Raw genomic sequence first — 20,590 nt, forward strand, 5'->3', positions numbered from 1 at the left:
ACACAAGCTTTAAATGATACATTAAACGAGATGGACTTAATTGATATTTATAGGACATTCCATCCAAAAACAACCAAATACACATTCTTCTCAAGTGCTCATGGAACATTCTCCAGGATAGATCACATCTTGGGTCACAAATCAAGCCTTGGTAAATTTAAGAAAACTTATATCCTATGAAGTATCTTTTCCAACCACAACACTATGAGACTATATATCAGTTACTGGAAAAAAACTGTAAAAAATACAAACACATGGAGGCTAAACAATACACTCCTTAATAACCAAGAGATCACTGAAGAAATCAAAGAGGAAATCAAAAAATACCTAGAAACAAATGACAATGAAAACACAATGACCCAAAACCTATGGGATGCAGCAAAAGCAGTTCTAAGAGGGAAGTTTATAGCAATACAATCCTACCTTAAGAAAGAAGAAACATCTCAAATAAACAACCTAACCTTACACCTAAAGCAATTACAGAAAGAAGAACAAAAACCCTCCAAAATTAGCAGAAGGAAAGAAATCATAAAGATCAGATTAGACATAAATGAAAAAGAAATGAAGGAAATGACAGCAAAGATCAATAAAACTACAAGCTGGTTTTTTGAGAAGATAAACAAAATTGATAAACCATTATCCAGACTCATCAAGAAAAAAAGGGAGAAGACTCAAATCAGTAGAATTAGAAATGAAGAAGAAGTAACAACTGACACTGCAGAAGTACAAAGGATCATGAGAGATTACTACAAGCGACTATATGCCCGTAAAGTGGACAACCTGGAAGAAATGGACAAATTCTTAGAAATGCACAACCTTATAAGACCGAACCAGGAAGAAGTAGAAAATATGAACAGACCAATTACAAACACTGAAATTGAAACTGATTATAAAAATCTTCCAACAAATAAAAGTCCAGGACCAGATGGTGCTTCACAGGCGAATTCTATCAAACATTTAGAGAAGAGCTAACAGCTGTCCTTCTCAAACTCTTCCAAAATATAGCAGAGGGAGGAACACTCCCAAACTCATTCTACAAGACTGCCATCACCCTGATACCAAAAGCAGACAAAGATGTCACAAAGAAAGAAAACTACAGGCCAATATCACTGATGAATATAGATGCAAAAATCCTCAACAAAATACTAGGAAACAGAATCCAACAGCACATTAAAAGGATCATACACCATGATCAAGGGGGGTTTATCCCAGGAATGCAAGGATTCTTCAATATATGCAAATCAATCAATGTGATACACCATATTAACACACTGAAGGAGAAAAACCATATGATCATCTCAATAGATGCAGAGAAAGCTTTCGACAAAATTCAACACCCATTTATGATAACCCTCCAGAAAGTAGGCATAGAGGGAACTTACCTCAACATAATAAAGGCCATATGTGACAAACCCACAGCCAACATTGTCCTCAATGGTGAAAAACTGAAACCATGACCACTAAGATCAGGAACAAGACAAGGTTGCCCACTCTCACCACTCTTATTCAATAGTTTTGGAAGTTTTAGGCATAGCAATCAGAGAAGAAAAAGAAGTAAAAGGAATCTAAATCAGAAAAGGAGAAGTAAACTGTCACTGTTTGCAGATGACATGATACTATACATAGAGTATCCTAAAGATGCTACCAGAAAACTACTAGAGCTAATCAATGAATTTAGTAAAGTAGCAGTATACAAAATTAATGCACAGAAATCTTTTGCATTCTTATACACTAATGATGAAAAATCTGGAAGAGAAATTAAGGAAACACTCCCATTTACCATTGCATCAAAACGAATAAAATACCTAGGAGTAAACCTACCTAAGGAGACAAAAGACCCGTATGCAGGAAATTATAAGACACTGATGAAAGAAATTAATGATACAAATAGATGGAGAGATATACCATGTTCTTGGATTGGGAGAATCAACACTGTGAAAACGACTATACTACCCAAAGCAATCTACAGACTCAGTGCAATCCCTATCAAGCTACCACTGGCATTTTTCACAGAACTAGAACAAAAAATTTCACAATATATATGGAAACACAAAAGACCCCGAATAGCCAAAGCAATTTTGAGAAAGAAAAACGGAGCTGGAGGAATCAGGCGCCCTGACTTCAGGCTATACTACAAAGCTACAGTAATCAAGAGAGTATGGTACTGGCACAGAAACAGAAATATAGATCAATGGAACAGGATAGAAAGCCCAGAGATAAACCCATGCACATAAGGTCACCTTATCTTTGATAAAGTAGGTAAGAATATACAGTGGAGAAAAGACAGCCTCTTCAATAAGTGATGCTGGGAAAACTGGACAACTACATGTAAAAGAATGAAATTAGAACACTCCCTAACACCATACACAAAAATAAACTCAAAATGGATTAAAGACCTAAATGTAAGGCCAGACACTATCAAACTCTTAGAGGAAAACATAGGCAGAACACTCTATGACATAAATCACAGCAAGATCCTTTTTGACCCATCTCCTAGAGAAACAGAAGTAAAAACAAAAATAAACAAATGGGACCTAATGAAACTTCAAAGCTTTTGTACAGCAAAGGAAGCCATAAACAAGACGAAAAGACAACCCTCAGAATGGGAGAAAATATTTGCAAATGAAGCAACTGACAAAGGATTAATCTCCAAAATTTACAAGCAGCTCATGCAGCTCAATATCAAAAAAACAAACAACCCAATCCAAAAATGGGCAGAAGACCTAAATAGACATTTCTCCAAAGAAGATATGCAGACTGCCAACAAACACATGAAAGAGTGCTCAACATCATTAATCATTAGAGAAATGCAAATCAAAACTACAATGACATATCATCTCACACCGGTCAGAATGTCCATCATCAAAAAATCTAGAAACAGTAAATGCTGGAGAGGGTGTGGAGAAAAGAGAACCCTCTTGCACTGTTGGTGGGAATGTAAATTGATACAGCCACTATGGAGAACAGTATGGAGGTTCCTTAAAATACTAAAAATAGAACTACGATAGGACCCAGCAATCCCACTACTGGGCATATACCCTGAGAAAACCATAATTCAAAAAGAATCATGTACCACAATGTTCATTGCAGCTCTATTTACAATAGCCAGGATGTGGAAGCAACCTAAGTGTCCATCGACAGATGAATGGATAAAGAAGATGTGGCACATATGTGCAATAGAATATTTCTTAGTCATAAAAAGAAATGAAATTGACTTATTTGTAGTGAGGTGGATGGACCTAGAGTCTGTCATACAGAGTGAAGTAAGTCAGAAAGAGAAAAACCAGTACCGTATGCTAACACATATATATGGAATCTAAAAAAAAAAAAAAAAAAAAAATGGTCATGAATAACCTAGGAGCAAGATGGGAATAAAGACGCAGACCTACAAGAGAATATACTTGAGGATACAGGGAGGGGGAAGGGTAAGCTGGGACAAAGTGAGAGAGTTGGATGGACATATATACACTACCAAATGTAAAATAGATAGCTAGTGGGAAGCAGCCACATAGCACAGGGAGATCAGCTCAGTGCTTTGTGACCACCTAGAGGGGTGGGATAGGGAGGATGGGAGGGAGGGAGACACAAGGAGGAAGAGATATGGGGATATATGTGTATAAGTGATTCACTTTGTTATAAAACAGAAACTAACACACCACTGTAAAGCAATTATACTCCAATAAAGATGTTTAAAAAAAAAAATGAAAAAAACGGAATTCTCACCTTGTTCAACATAAGGGATTTCATACTGGAGAGAAACCCTAAAGTGAAATGAAATTGGGAAATTTATTATTAAGGTTTTATAATGGGGACGTAGACTTTTCCTATATAGGAGAATTGGGTGTTATAAATGTGCTCATTCTTTTCAAATTAATTTATTGATATGTAATTCTTATTAAAACACAGAGCTGTTTTTTCTTAACTTCAATAACTGACTCTAAAGTTAATGAGATGAATAAATAGACAGGGATAACTGATAAGAAATTTTGGGGAGTTGACGGGACTCCTACAATATATAATAAAGCTAAAGTCATTAAAACTGAAAACAAATCAGTAAAACAAAATAGGTAGTATATTAGTTTGCTAGAGCTTCCATAGCAATGTACCACAGACAGGCTGAGATGAACCACAGAAACTTATTTTCTCACAGTTCTGGAGACTACAAGTCCAAGGGTGTGATGTTCACAGGGTTGGTTTCTTCTGAGGGCTTTCTTTCTGTGTCTTCACATGGTCTTCCCTCTGTACCTGTTTGTGTCCTAATTTCTTCTTATAATGAAATCAGTCATATTGGATTAGGGCTAAGCATATGATCTCATTTAACCTTAATGAGCTTTTTAAATGTCCTATCTCTAAATACAGTCACATCTGAGTACTGGGAGCGTAGGACTTCAACATATGAATTTGGGGGGAAGAAGCAGACACAGTTCAGTCCATAACAGAAAGAGATTCTAATTTATTAAAACATTGTACTAGTGTGAAATTCAGGGCCAGGTTACTAAGTTAATTAAAAAATTGTTTTCAGTTATCTATGAAAAAAAGGAGAAAATAATTTTCATTTATGAGACTTGTGGGAAATAGATTATTACAAAAACTGCACCAGACATTGAAATAGGAAAATACCAAATGATCATTGTTTTAGTCTGCTCGGGCTATCATAACAAAGTACCGTAAGACTGCGTGGCTTAAACAACAGAAATTTATTTTCTTATAGTTCTAGATCCTGGAAGTCCAAGATCAAGGTGCCAGCCGATTTGGCCTCTAGTGCGGACCCATTTCCTGCCTTGCAGATGACCACCTTCTCATTGTGTTCTCACATGGCAGGCAGAACAAGCTATGGTGCCTCTTCCTTTTTTTGTAAGGGCAGCAGCCCTATTGGATTATGGCCCCACCCTTATGATCTCATTTAACTTTTATCACTTTCTCACAGACCCCACCTCCAACTAAAGTCACATGGGGTTAGGGCTTCAACATATGAATTTTAGAGGGACACAAACATTCCATAAAAATCATGAAGCTATCACTTTCTAATTACAGTCTTCCCCTTCCCACCATCAAGAAAGAACAACTTTAGCCTGCCTGCCCAAGTTTGGGAAAGGGCTTCTGGGCAGAGAACTGGAACCAAAGAGCCAATTACCAGTAATGTTTTATTGGAATCTGTGTCACCACACAGAGCTTTAAAAGAGCTAAAAGAGGGACTTCCCTGGCCATCCAGTGGTTGAGACTCCGTGCTTCCAATGCAGGGGGCATGGGTTTGATCCCTGGTCAGGGAACTAGGATTCTGCATGCTGCATGGCACTGCCAAAAAAAAAGAAAAAAAACATGAGCTTCTTTTAAAGTGATGAATTATTCAATAAATTCCATTTGGAAAATTGGTATAATATTTAGAAAAATAATCCCTTTAGATCTTCACTGTATACTTAATTCTCAAAACTTCTGGGGGGACTTCCCTGGTGGTCCAGTGGCTAAGACTCTGTGCTCCTAATGCATGGGGCCCGGGTCCCATCCCTGGTCAGGGAACCAGAGCCCACATGCCGCAGCTAAGAGTTCGCATGCTGCAACTATGACCTGGGGCAGCCAAATAAATAAAACTTACTCTAAAATAAAACCTTGCAGATAGATTTAATATTTAAAATTATTAAATATTTAAAATTTAAAGATTTAAATACTTTAAAATGAACCAAGAAAATATAGATGAATGTATATTTGTTTATGGATAAAGAAGGCCTTTCTTAAAGAGCAATAAATCACTGAGGAAAACATGTTTATGTTTGACTTCCCTTGTGAAAATAGCTTCCCTTGATTTAAAGGAAAAAAGACCAATATGAGAAGTCAAACAGTAATCTGGGAAAGACATTGGTAGCCAAAATGATGGACAAAATGTTTATATTTTCACCACATCTATGTCCTCTGCAATTCAGTTAGAAAACACTAAGTTCCCAGTAGATAAATATGAGTAGGACACAGAGACAACTCATGAATATGGGAAAATATCCAACTTGTTTTTAAGTCAAAGAAATTTGTTGCCTATAAAAGAAGTAGAGATTTTTTTTATAAGTGAAATAGGAACTTTATACATTACTGATAGCAGTGTAGTACTACCCTTTGGGGAAAAATTTTTGCAGTAAATTTCTTATGATGATAAAAATAATAATAACAAAAACAACTAAGTTTTATAGCAATTTCTGTGTGCCCTGCACTGCTTTAAGCCTTCACATGTTTTAATTAATCCTGTCAATATCCTATAGTGTAGGAACTTTAATTATCCTTATTTTACAGTTGAGAAATTGAGGCACAGGAAATGTAACTTGCTCAGGATCACAGAAATAAACTGGTGGAGACATGGCTTAAACCCACTAGTCCTACTTTGGGGATGTTTTTCCTCATGGAGTCTTCTGAAATTTTGCTGGGGGGCAACTTTACTCAAAGAGATAGTCTTTCCACCGTGCCCCCTTTTTGTACATGTTGGCATTTTTGTTCATGCAGTTCTTGCTGTTTGAATATTCTTTTTTACCCTCTCTGGCTTAGAACAGGTGTCATTCCCCCCAAGAAGCATTTTCTGTCCCTCTTCAATCTTGACCTCTCCATTTCTGATTCCCTTCTGCCACCTTCCAGATTGGATATCTTTCTTTGTGTACCATTACAACCAATTAACCAAAAATTTCTTAAATGTTCTGGCTATGTTTCTATACTCCCCACCCCCCCAACTTCTCCTACTGCTGATTGATGGCAGGGATTGTGTCTATTTTATTTTTGAATCCCTAGTGCCTCGTACAGTGCCACATAGTAGGCTCTTTCCTTTCCTTGTTAACATTTTCTTATTTTACAAAGTCTTTTCAAGTTAATATAACTCCATCACTGTAATCATAAATATAGTGAACAACACAAACATGAATGTCCATGTAGGGTCAAGTTTCAATCAGTTCAACTGTGTTCTTCTTAACAATTTAAAAATTATTATTTGGCATTGTTGTTTAGTTGGGCTTTGTTTGTTTTGTTTTTGTTAACGTGCTATCTCTCTTTGGGAAAAAAATGTCCATATCTGAAAGATAAGCCTCCACCTAATATTCTCTCGCTTTATGAACTTCCTCTTTTAAGGTCAATTTTGACCATGAAGCATATTTCTAGAATTTTTCAATTTTTGTTTGATTTTGTTTTTCATTGTAGTGATTCTAGCCAAGATCCCTCTTTGAGACTGCAAAGCAATTTAATTTTTCCCTTCAAAGGTACAGTGCTTGTTTTTTGTTTGTTTTTAGAATTACTGCAAAAGCAGTGGTTTCATGGAGTTACTGCTCAGGGTATTTTTTCTCCCAAGAGACACAAATGTTTCTGCTAAATTTTTATCCTCACAATCTGTATTTTGATAGTTAAGTACACCTTAGGCCTTGATAGGTTGGCTGCTGTGGTGCTCAAGGTCAAGGATCATCTTTTTTAGGGTCACATTTATTGTGACCATCTAATGAGACCACCACATCTCTTACCTGGGCTGGTTTTAGATGGCTCTGAACATTCCTTAGTATCAGGATTATTCCAGAAACTTGCTATTTTGAATTGCTAATCTTATTCCCAGTTGAAAGCATAATTTAAACATTATTGCATTTTAAAGACAGATGAAAAACTATTTTTCAAAAAATTTGTAAAAATTACAAACCCCAGTATGAAATCAGTACTTCTGGCTTATCACAGAACAAAGTGTGGCAGGGAAAGTCAAACTCAGTGTGGTCCTTTTTCAGAAAAAGAAAACAGTTGACAGCAGGAAGCTGACCAAATTTGTGTGTGGGGGGCAATGCTGGTATGTGAAAAGAAAGCAAAAATTTTATCAATCTCCAGTTTTCTGGGTCTCCATCCACTTATTAAGCATTTGGATTGACTTTGAACTTCCGGTTTGGAAGAGCGTTCCTGCCCCTCTCTTTGGTAGACCACATCTGATTAGAAATGAGAGTGAGGGCAGGGTTGTGTTAAGGTTGCGGAGGTTGGCAATGGTGTGAGCTAGTAAATCTTTCTGCTTAGACTCCTCCATCAGCCATTATGTAGCAGAAGTTGCCCCATATATGCAAAGAGCATTTAAAGTTTAGAAACACCATTTTTTCTCTCTACAAAGTGTGACTTTCAAGACTCAAAAAAAAAAAAAAAAAATTAGCTTTGGGCCTTGGAGCCGAAAAGGAGGTTTTAATTCTAGGCTGCATCCTCCTCCTCCTCACAGAGCAAGAAGACAAATGTTTTGGCCTCAGTAGCCAAAGGGATTTAGTGAAAGAAAACTGCTTACAGATAAGAGAAGATACCTGAATAGGTAGCCGAAGGTAAAGAGTGTTGCCATAACACAGCAGATAAGAGGACACACTTTCAAGTCAGAACAAACTGGTTGAAACCCCAGTTCCCCATTTATTACTTTGTCATCTTAATACTGTTATTTGACATCTCTGAACCTTGTTTTCCTCATCTGTAAAATGGGTCAGTTTTTGTAAATGAGGATTAAATTAGTTTATATGTAAGGTATTGTGTGCTTTTAACACAGCAAACAAATAATTGGTAGTTGTTGAACGGACTTCAGAATTCTTTTGCAAAGGAAAAAAATGAATATGACATTGGACGGGAAGCTAGTACTCCTTAGGCTGTAATATATGGATATTTCAAGTTCCAAGGAAAGAAACATGTTCCTGATATTTCCTCTAATAGAATTCCTTATAAGGATACACAAGGAACTAAAGACAAAAGGGGGTGGAGAGTAAGAAGACCAGGAATCACAATAGTGACAGTGAGGCCTGCTGGGTGGGAATAGGTGAGTCTGGTGTCTGCACAGATCCTGTGTAACGGAGAACGCACGCTTAGACATGAGTTCCCTCCAGTGCATCTGTGTTACTAATAAAGTCCAGTATAGTAATGGAGTAGGACTGAGCTAATTAATGTTGTTTTAATGAATAAATGAGAGGTGGTGAGGTGAGCTTGACCATCCCCACCTCTTCACTCAGGTGGTGAATGGAAAACCCGTTATGAGACACAACTTGAATTGAATGACCAACTAGAAAAGCAGATTGTTTCTCTCAAAGAGAAAATGGAAAAAATCTGTGGAAATCCTTCAGGTACAGAAGCGCCTCTATATATGTTTTATAAGTGGAGTTAAAATTGATAAAACGTCAGTTGCTCATATTTGCTTTATTGTAGACAGACTGTCTTCTATTCGTGTCTATGAATGCATGCCAGTGGTGAGTAAAAGATGTTGAAACAAAAGGAATAATTGAAGGAAATTATGTGTACTTTTCCCCAGACAGATTTCAAACAAAAGTTTAAAGACTGTGACAAGGTCCAAATAAAATATCTTATTCAGTGGAGTTTTCCTGTGATGTAAAGAATCCTAGAAACAAGGCCTTCAGCTTGGTCTCTCTTGTAAAAAGCTGGGCAGGGATTCTGTTGCAGGTACAAACAAAATGGAAGTGAAAGGATCTCAGTGGTCAGGCTGGGGGGAAACCTGAGTGTATTCCTTACAACCTGAAAGAGACTGTTTAACTCAGAAATACCTCTCTCATACCCATCTAAAGCAGTTCCATTCTAGTTCCTAGAACCCATAAATTACCCTGTAACCGCACTGGGCTGCTTCACCTACTTTTTCTTTTGGTTGCCCTAGTGACATCTTTCGTCTTTTGAGAGGTAATTTAAATCTCCGATAAATGAATTTATGTTTTCTACTTTACAAAGAGTATTCGTTTGTTTTTCATTCATTCAAATATTTGTTAATATTTTTTTTAATGTAGAGGAGGCCCAAAGCATGACTTACGTTGAACTCTTTCTGAATTTTTATTTCAAGAATACTCAGAAAAACATGGAAATCTCGTAAATAAACCAAGGGTACTTTGCATGAAAATGAAAATACAATACTCAGCTAAATTGGCAGGACTTAATATTACACTAATAATTATAATAACTCATCCTAAATTAAACATATGTAATATGCAAATTAACTTATGTACATTATTTCAGTCTTGCAACAAACCCCATGACATACAATTTTATATTGTTATTTTAATACATGTGATTCTAAGCTTAAAGAGATTGAATGATTTACTCAGTTTCACACAGTCTGGAAATGTGGAGTCAGAGTCTCTCCCTCTTAAACCTCTGCCATTTAACTCTGCTATACCAACAGCCGTTTGATACTGCTGATCAGAAATAATGTGTTTCTCAGTAGCTGTATGTAGAGCACTAAGCTGCCTGCTGTATTCACAGAAGCCCTGGGCATTTATGGAGAGCGCTCTTTGAATAACTGCAAACCTTTAGTGAAAGACACAGAAAAATCTTGTATTTTTGTTAATGAATTGAGGGAGAAATTAACTTTTTTGCAGACCTCTCTGTTATTTACAACCCAGAAATACCCTTATGTCTGTGTGTTGGAAAGTCAGGAAAATAACGTGTGTTTTTTTGTCGTTGGAAAAGTGGTGAAGTTTTGTCCTCTGCCATGGAGTCATAGCTCCATCTTGTGGTATTAAGAAATTGCTGCAAGGGCTCTTTTAAGCTTAGTGTTTCTTAACTGTAGGTAGAATTTTATTACTACCTACAGAATATAAAATATCAAGTTCTACCTACAGAATATAATATATTCTGGCTTCCTGCTTCTTGACAGCCTACCCCCAGTCATAGCTCAAGAAACGGGGTATCTAGCCTCCTGGAGGGTAGCAACAAGTGCTGGTGTGACATGGGAGAAGACTCTGTAGCATATCTAAGAAGCATTTAATCAGTTTCCTCATTGCTACCTCAGACTCTGTAATTTATTCATGTTCACAAAAATACACTTATTTCCCTTGATGAATTTGTGTTATTCTTGAAGAAAATGTCTTTCTCTAAGAGGTTTAGATCTGGAGGCAGAGAATTACATTTCTCTTCAGTAAAGAACAAAAGAAATGTTAGAAGAACCAAGAGTGGGGCCACATACTAAGCAGAAGGAAAGTTCAGGCTCTTAAAGAGCTAGTCCTCTCTATTCTCTGGGCAGATGCCCTGAGTACCTGGGTTTTCTTACACAGTGGAATCCAGGGGGCATTTGTCTGAAGAGCAGGGATTAGGAATCTAACCAGGGAGTTGGTGATGGAAGTAGCCAACTACTGAGCAAAAAGCATTGGGGATCCAAAAATCCTATATCCAGGATAGGAAAGAAATCTCTCTTTTCCGAGGACAAAAGCAATAGTCTTATTCTTTATATCAGAGACAATATTTGTGAGATTCAGACATGTACCATTTGTGTAATACAAACATTTTTGGTTTTCTGTTAGGTTGATAATCAGAGAAAAGGGCCTAAATTAGTTGTTTTGTGGGACAGAGTATGACTTCAAATGCTATTTGTAAATTTACTGACTCTCTATCCTTGTTGTAGATTGCTTAGTCTTTAGGAGTAACCTGAACCCACATACTTAAGAAACTGATGTCAGTTAGTTTGAATACTGATTTTGAGTAACTTCAAAGTGCAGCTTTGCTTATGAGCAACAGAAGGATGAGCACTGGTTTTTGACCTGTGCATGTCTAATTTCTTTAAATATTCTCATTAGAAAAAGAAATATGAAACATCCAATAAGTTATTTTCAACCTGGACCACTAAAGTGGACTTGATTTTAATATTTTAGAAAAAAGTATTTACTTAAGTGAGAGTGGGGTTCTAGTCCTTGTTTGGATACAGATGGGCTTCAAGCCTTCAACCTTTCTGAAGATTGCTTTTCTCATCTGAAGGCAGTATGCTTAGATAAACTTTAAAGTGCCTTACAGTGATATAATTTGTTAAACTTTAATTTTAGCAAGATGTCTCAGTTAAGGGTTATGTTTGGCTGCATATAGGAGAAAGGCTTAAACAAGTAAGGTATTTTGGAGCTTTTCCTCATGTAACAGGAAAGGTGGAAGGTATGCAGTCCAGGGTTGGTGCAGTGGCTCTATAATGCCTTCAGGAATCCAGACTCCTCCTGACTTTCCACTCTGCCGTCCTTTAATGAGTGGCTTTGTCCCCATGCTCACAAGATGGCTTCTCACTTGCTTCACAGTCTCATTCAAGGAAAGACGTAGGAGAAGGGAAAAGGGAAAGGTGAAAGCTAGTCAAGTCAGCTTCCTCTTAACGAGCTGCACCCAGCAGTTTCCCTGTACATCTCATTGGTTAGAACTTTATCACCTGGCCACCCATGTTTGCAAGGAAGGCTGAGATTTGTAGTGTTTTAACTGAGCATAGTAGGACGAAGGGGAAGATGGACATTGGATGTGCAGTCAGTTCCATCTGCCACACACAAGCTCTATCACCACATTTCATTTTAAGGTAATATGTATTTATTTAGTATTATTTGGAAAATAGAAGAAAAGTATTAAGTTAAACACATCTACTGTTGTCTTCTTAGTAATTTTTGGTATGTATATATATTGATTAAAAAGAACAACTCAATAGATAAGACAACCAAAAGGGAAAAAAAGGAATAAAAAAAAGGACTGCACTTTTAAAAAAATATGTAATTGTAACCTTACTTCATGGACAATTTTGTATTCTATTGGTATGTTCACCATGGACAATTAAATAAATTATTTCTTATGTTTTCTTCATGTACATTTTTAAGGGCTACATTATATTCCATTGCATTGGATTATTAATGTTCAATTACTTTCCCCTATAGTTAAATAGTTTAGGGTATTTCTGGTTTCAATTTTAAATACAACAAAACCCACAGAGGACAATATGGCAAAAAATATATTGTAGTATTTGCAAATCTTTGGATTTTTGTCACTTTTTGACCTCAACTTTTTTAATGAAAATACTTTATAGAGTCGAGGCAAGATGATCTTGGATTTAGTATATGCCATTCCAGTTTATTTTAAAATACCTTTCTAGGGCTTCCCTGGTGGCACAGTGGTTGAGAGTCCACCTGCCGATGCAGGGGACGCAGGTCCGTGCCCCGGTCCGGGAAGATCCCACATGCCGCGGAGCAGCTGGGCCCGTGAGCCATGGCCGCTGAGCCTGCGCGTCTGGAGCCTGTGCTCTGCAACGGGAGAGGCCTCAACAGTGAGAGGCCCGCATACCACACACACACAAAAATAATAAAATACCTTTCTACATATATTGTGTCTAAACATTCATATAAAAAAATCATGCTGTATGTGGCATTCTTCTAATTTTTTTATTCTATCCATGTTAATACATAAAGATCTAGTAAATTTTATCTGCTGTATAGTATTCCATTAGATGTATATATCCTAATTTATGTATTCATTCCTCTATTTCAGTACATTGAAGACTTTTCAAAATCTCACTATGACAAACATTGCCAAGGTGAACATCCTTATAAATGTCTCTGAGTACAGAGTGTTCCTCTGGACTTTGCTAACTTTTCTGCAAAGGCTAGAGAGTAAATATTTTCAGCTTTGTAGGTCACCCCATCTCCCTTGCAACTACACATTTTCACTGCTGTGTTCTAACACATCTTCCTTTACAAAAACAGGCCGCAGCCAGATTTGGTGCCCAGGCTGTAATTTGCTGGCTCTTGCTTTAGGGCAGTGGTCCTCAAACTTCCATAGTAACAGAATCACCTGGAGAACTTCATAAAAATATAAAGTTCAGCCCCATTCTTTATCCAGCTTGCTACCTCTGCAGTCTTTATTAGTTCTCCAGCTAACTCGAATACACACAGAAGTTTGAGAACCGCTGCTCTAGCACACTTATAGCGGAGTTTTTAGATCACGAGATATGCACATATTCAAATTTTCAAATAAAGATAACGTCACTCTGGATCGATCTATCTAAAGACACCCCAGGTCTACAGTTAGCTCAGTATGTCAGGAATAAATAAGAGAGGTGATGGGAGATGAGCTTGGAAATACATGCAAGGACTACATAATAAAGGATTTTGTATCCATGTTAGGGAGTGTGAACTTTTTATATGTGATGGGAAGCTACTGAAGTATTTTGTATACAGTTTTAAAGTCATCTCCTACCCCACCCCCCAGGACTCCCCAGGGATGGGTGAGACTTGAAGCAGGAAAACCAGTTAGGATGCTCTTGTAATAATCTAAGGGAAGGTGTTTTTCAGCTTGGACAGTAGTATATGGGGATGGAGCAGAGGTGACAGATTGAAGAGATGTTGAGGAATGTGGATTTTATACGTATCTAGATACTCGGGTGAGAGTGGGAGAGGATTTGAGGATGGTTAAGCTTGAATAACTTTGTGGATTAAAAGGAGCAGGGCTCTAGAAATCAGAACTGGTGGGGATAATAAGAAATGACTTAGGTTTGTATATATTACACAGATACCAGTGGTCAGTCAGCAACTGGAAATAGTTTTAGACTGCAGAACGTTGTCTCTCTGGAAATAGAGGCCATGGAGTCATCAGTGTCACTTGAAGTCATGAAAGTTTAAAGATTGCTCAGGCAAAAATATATAGTCTCACAAATAGGATTGAGGATTGAACCCTGGGAAATACTAACATTTAAGGTAATTCAGTGAAGATCAATGAGAAGGAAAAATATTGAAAAAGGATGAGGGGGAGAAGTGGGCAAGAGTGGCATCCCAGAAGCCAAGGGAGGAGAAGGTTTATGAATGATCAGCAAAAGGATATTCTCCAGGAAACTTCTGGTGCAGGGTAGGATAGAGCGCATGGTCCATAGTTTGGGCAAATTATTCAGAGGCGAAGGATGTAAGCAAGTGCTAACCAGAAGAGAGGATATTGGGGGAAAGAAGTGGTGCAGAGGAAAGTAGGAGTGAGAAAATGGAGTGAGTGTAAGCCATGGAAACATGGCTTCTGGAATTAAACTGTTCTGGTTCAAATTCAAACTATGGGACACTAAGGAAGTTAGTTCATCTCTCTGAGGCTTAATTTCCTCATCTGTAAAATAGAGTTAGTTAAACTCTCTTGTAAGGTTGTCATGCAGACTACTAGAGATATGTCAAGCCAAAAGCATAGTGGCTGACAGAGTGAGCAGCGTGTTAGTTCTCTTCCTTCCTTCCCTTGATAAAGGAGAAGTAAAATTTCATTAAAACAAGTCTGTTGTGAGATTAACCTTAATCTATTTGGAAGGAATAAGGGCAAGGGTAAGGCCCAGAGATGTGCAATCTGTTTGACTTATTTAGCTCTGCTGTTACACAGTTGTGAATCTTCTGGTACCTTCTTAAAGCTCTCGCAGAATTTTGTGGTTCTTTGTACCTGCCCAGAAAGCAGGGGCTTCTGCAGGGAGTTAAAGCTTCTAATAAAAAGCACAGAACCTTTACTTCCCTTGGGCTAGCTGGGTGTACATTTTCTAGCCCCTCCTGTTTGTGTCCACCAGAAAAAGAATGTAGAGGCTCCCTAATGTATCAGGAATTTGCAGGTGTGTCCTGCAAAGATCTGTAGCCTTTCTGGAAGGCTAGAATCTGTTTTAAGCATACCAAATAACTAAAAGTTAAGGCTAATCTGGCTGTTTCACCTCTGATGAGCAATAGCTATTTCTCAGGTTCTGACCTGGCTCTCCAGGCCTCTTCATTAATCTCTAGTTAGGTAGTTAGGTTACAGAGCTAAGGGTGCACTGTGCTCTTTATCAGAGCTTGATGGCTCACACCGTGCAGCCCTGCAGAGGGTTCCCCAGCAATAAATTGAGTAATCTTTCAGTGCTTTACTGTCACTACTCACATTTGGCAGTGCATGTCTTGTTTCCTAGATTAGCTTGTTCAGGCCAAGTCAAGCTTAGTACCTCTGATACTGTGCCACAAACAGGAAAGAGGGTTGGCTCCTCTACTTCCCAACTTCCCTTTACTGCCCAGCACTGCTGCATCCTTAGCTGCTGGTCAGTCTTTCGAGTAGTGTTTCTTTAATTTTCAAACTCTATAAGAATCACATGGATAATTTATTGAAAGTATACATTCTGGGCATTACTCCCAGAGATCCTCATTTTGTAGGTCTAGGGTAAGCCCTGAACATTGGTCTTTTTAGCAGGCATTTCAATAGGTTCTATTACAGAGCACAATCTGGGAAAAAGAAACAAACCAATTTAAGGAATTTATATCCCTCAGAGAAAGATGTGCAAGACAGCATGTCTTGCGACAAGAGTTACTATAAAGTCTTTATCACCAACTTCCACCATTTCCCTGTGGTCAACTCTATGACAGCGGGAGTCTTGGTCCTTGACTCATCTGGAATCAAAATCAATGACACCTTATCTCAGTCTGTTTGGGCTGTTAAAAAAAAATACTACAGACTGGGTGGTTTATAAGCAACAGAAATTTATTTGTCACAGTTCTGGAGGCTGAGAAGTCCGGGATTAAGACACCAGCAGATTCAGTGCTTGGTAAGGGCTCGCTTTCTGGTTCATAGACAACGCCTTCTTGCTGTGTCTTCACATGGTGGAAAGGGTAAGGGAGCTCTGGGGGATCTATTTTATAAGAACATTAATCCTATTCATGAGGGCTCAAACCTCATAACCTAAGCATCTCCCATGATACCATCACATCAGGCGTTGGGATTTTAATATGTGATTTTAATATGTGAATTTTAATATGTGATTTTAATATGTGAATTTGGGGGGGCACAAACATTCAGACCATAGCACCCCTATTTCTCTCTGCTTCTAATTTTTCCATCAGTGTACTCTCCTTTGTTTTCCACTACATCCAGACAACTTGGACCCTTCAAGGAAACCTCTTACCAGCACACATGCTCTGTCAATCAGATGGTTAGAGCACAGGAGATCCCGCTCCTAAAACCAACAAGACGGCCTGGTGGAGGGAGGCACAAGGGAGGGAAGATATCTAGTCTCACCTCAAATGTCCTCTGCAGGACTCTTGGTCAATTTGTAGAGAATCAATTTCTAGAAAGCCAATTTGCCGAAATTCAAATCCTTACTACGTCCTTATAAATATAAGCTTAAGGCATTTAAAGAAAGGTTCAATTAGCTAAAAACTAAGTCTGTAGAATCAATATGAGGTATTATGTTATAGGCATCACCAGATTCGTGTTCTCCCCAAAGATCAGAATGGTTAATTTGGAGACAGGTGTAGCCTCAAATCAGAGAAAAGCTACAGATTTTATTTATAAATCTAATAACAATGTTGTCCACCAGGGGGCGCTTGTCATTTAAGCATGCAGAACGGCGTGCTCATTCATTGTTGCAGTTGCTTTCACTAAGAGGTACAGCATATCTAGGAGTTGTGATTAATTGTATTCTCAGGGTTTTCTCTTGTAAGCATTCAATAGAGTGATTTTTTAAGCTTGTAGTTTTTATGTGCTCCTCAGTATAGTAATTGCGATTGTTTTAAAAAAAAATAAGTGGCTAATAGAGCTTCTTTTCCACTTGGTATAGATGAAAGGGACTTAAAAAAAATCTAAGTATATTTGATTTCAGGTATGTGAATAGTACCCTGAAATTTCTTATTCTTTCCGTGTTGTTTCAATCTCCTGTTGGAAGGTGACTTTTTACAAGCAAATTAAGACATAAATATAGGTGAAGTATGATACTGTTTGGAATGCTAAGATCTGTTTAGTTTCAAAAACAAAACAGAACAGCTTTTCCATGATAGTAAGAATTAATTTTGTGTGTGCGTGATTTGGGGTGGGCTGGGTAGTTTCTAGTGGTGTCTTCAATTTAGCTGTAGCTTTAGGATATCTTTTTAGGCTGCAGTTTTCTAGTACATCATGACTGATTATATAATCAGATAAAACCAGCTCCTTGGGAAGACCAAGAACTTTAAGTTGTGGGTCTTCTAATGAACTGGAAGTGATGGGATGAGAGACTATGTGCCTATGATGAAATCGTTTTTAAATACTAGTTTATTTTGAAGTAAGTAAAATAAAGAATCAAACTCTAGAATGAACCTTAAGGTTATTATATTATGGTTTTATAATTTTTAAAGGATTTCTGATGTGTATAATAATTTTATAATTGGAATCACAAATGTATTGCTTTTAATGGTCCAAGGTACTTAATGACTAATGTAGTTTTGCAAAATCCAAAATGTGTTCTCATTTTCTCTCTAGGCAATTTTTAAAATTATTTACTTACATAACACTTTACTTTTTAGAGCAGTTTTGGGTTCACAACAAAATTGGGAGGAAGGTATGGAGATTTCTCATATACCCTCTACCCCACACATGTATGGCCGTTCCCCTTATCGACATCACTCATCAAAATGAACCTAAATTGACCCATCATAATCACCCGAAGTCCATAGTTTACCCTAGGGTTTACTTTTGATGTTGTACATTCTATGCGTTTGGACAAACGTATTAACAAATTTTGGAAGACCCTCAGTTGGAGGAATAGTCATTGACTTAGAGTTGAGGAAGAAACAGCAAAGTGCCTGCCGAGAGGAATATCAGTGAAATTAGAGCAGTCACTCTTCAGACCCACTTAGTGCCTTAGAACTTGGCAGCACCAGGTGCTGAAGAAGGTGGAGGTGAGGATGGAGCTGGAAACTGAGAGATTAATTGAACATATATACGTACATGGAGCAGTTAGTTACTGGGACCCCTCTGCCACCCCATGTGCCAGGATACTCTCCTTCAGTCAGTCGTCTATTTTCTGGAAAAAAATTAAGCTGCAGTAGCTTTGGACTTTGGGCCTTCAGGCACAGATGAGGGTGAGAGTGAGATACAGGTCTAAAATAATATAATTAAATGAAAATATGTGATCTGGATAATGGAACTCTCAGCTCTCTCCAACTTGCCCTACTCCCAGAAAACCAGCAGCTAGGATTAACCCTCAAAGAGTAGGAGATTGGAGGATTCTTCATTTGAAAAACTGAAATGCCCTTAAGAAAAGCAGTCAGTCTGTCCACTCAGAGAATGCACCTCACAGACTTCCCAGAACAGGAAGGTTAACTGACTGAGGACCCTTGGTGTTGGGCTCGAAATCCATCCCTGCTTTTCATCAAGACCTCACCTCCCACAGGCTGTTCCAGGCCCATGATCAGGTGCAGTGGGGATACCAAGGAAGACCTATTCCTAGGAAATATGGGACCCCACTGTCAGTGACTTTGGCTTAAGGATTCCCTGCTGGCTTTGCCAGACTTTCCTTAGGCTGCATGCCTGCCTGGGATGCTTCCACTTCCAGGACCTTCTCTCCCTCTCCCCTTCACTGGGGGTCAGACTTGCATTACAGTTGACTACTTTCCCAGCCCTCTCCTGTTCCTTCCCTGTTTCCTTTCACACAGACATTTCTAATAATAGAATCTTTTCACATTTAACCCCATCTTGTTATCTGCTTCTCAGAAGACCACATCTACAACTAGAGGTACTGGGAGTGACATGAGAAAACAGGAGCTTAGATGGGATTTGGCACTGGCTCACTATGTAGCAGGCAGTAGGGGCTGTCCTGATTAGTAGATGTGGCACCAGTAGACCTGGCTCAGTGTGGCTGTTGAGTTGCTAAAGATTTCACTGATGGTGACCTTGGAAAATGTTCTCATGTAGGGAAATACTGTGGAAGAAGCCATGATGCAGGCATTTGGAAAATATGGGATTATTGCCCAATTGTATTGTCATCCTTCATAAGGATAATGAGAGGCTGAGAATAGTTAGCAAGCACTTAATATCTAAGAGTGAACAGCAGAGAGCCTTTGTGGTAGCTTCTAAAGAGGCCATCTGTACCAGTAGTGAAAGGGCAGCCACAATAGAACAGCGAGGCTGAAGACCCGATTGTGAGGGTTGCAGAGCTCCAGAGGCATTTGAATACCCAGTCCAAGCAGGCCTGTTATGTGAAGGGCAGGGCCCTGATGGGGATAACCAGGGATCCTAAAACTGTGACAGGACAGCTGGATGGATGCTCGTGATGATGTCAGCTCTACAACTCCACCTGGACCCTCTGGATGGGCAGAGGTGGCCCACCTCTAGCTCTAGTAAGGGCTAGAGCACTCACTGTCCTGGAAGGTGCTCGACAGGCCTCTCTCCAGCAAGGCAACCAGTTCCCCCCAGCCTCAGGAGCTGCCCCACCTCCAATCCTGGCTGCCAAGCCAATTCATGATGGTGCTGTTCAACAGCTATAATTAAAAGAAATTAAGAATGGAGGAGGAGAGGCTGAGGACAGTTAACCCAATAGAAGACATAGTTGTTTGCTCATTTCCCAGACCTGAACCAATTTTCAGATCCAGAAATCATAGACCAAAGAAGTGGCTGGGTTCCTAAAAGGAAGGACCCCACAGCATCAGTCCAAGTACATATCTTGACAATATCTCCAGTCTTCCCCTGAACAGACCTCTGACCACTTTTACAGGTGACTGTACACTGTGGGAAAGGAAATAACCAGACATTTTGAGGTCTGAGTTGACATTGATCCCCAGAATGGCAATCTGTGTTTGAAGTCCAAATCACACTGGACCCAATGTGCCCACGGACTCCCCTACTCCCACAGTGATAATTTTTCCAGTCCCTAAGTAATTGAAGTAGATATACTTGGCAGTTGAAGTTAACCCTCCATTGGGCCCTCATCTCTGAAGTAAAAGCTATCATGGTGCAGAAAACCTAATGGAAATGGGAGAAATTGTGCCTTCCCCACCCAGGGCCAAAATTGTAAAACAAGAACAATTTGTTATCCCAAGGAAGAGGGCCTAACATAGCTCTGTTTAATTTGCCAGTCTGACCCCTGTATAAACTAGGTGTATCTTGGAGAGAGACTGTAGGC

At 38.6% G+C, this 20,590-nt stretch overlaps 1 protein-coding gene across 1 annotated transcript in view; it reads left to right on the plus strand.

The window, feature by feature from the left end:
- The window catches only part of CCDC169 (coiled-coil domain containing 169), a gene marked incomplete at its 5' end in the record, with an annotated part of 42,363 nt that overhangs the window by 8,785 nt on the left and 12,988 nt on the right, over window positions 1-20,590 (plus strand). Inside the window, 2 exon segments of the mRNA XM_067713192.1 lie at window positions 8,967-9,077; window positions 9,160-9,200. Coding sequence (XP_067569293.1) covers window positions 8,967-9,077; window positions 9,160-9,200 — 152 coding nt within the window.

The sequence above is a fragment of the Pseudorca crassidens genome, chromosome 18 (genome assembly GCF_039906515.1).
Source record: "Pseudorca crassidens isolate mPseCra1 chromosome 18, mPseCra1.hap1, whole genome shotgun sequence".
In the NCBI taxonomy this organism is placed as follows: Eukaryota; Metazoa; Chordata; class Mammalia; order Artiodactyla; family Delphinidae; genus Pseudorca; species Pseudorca crassidens.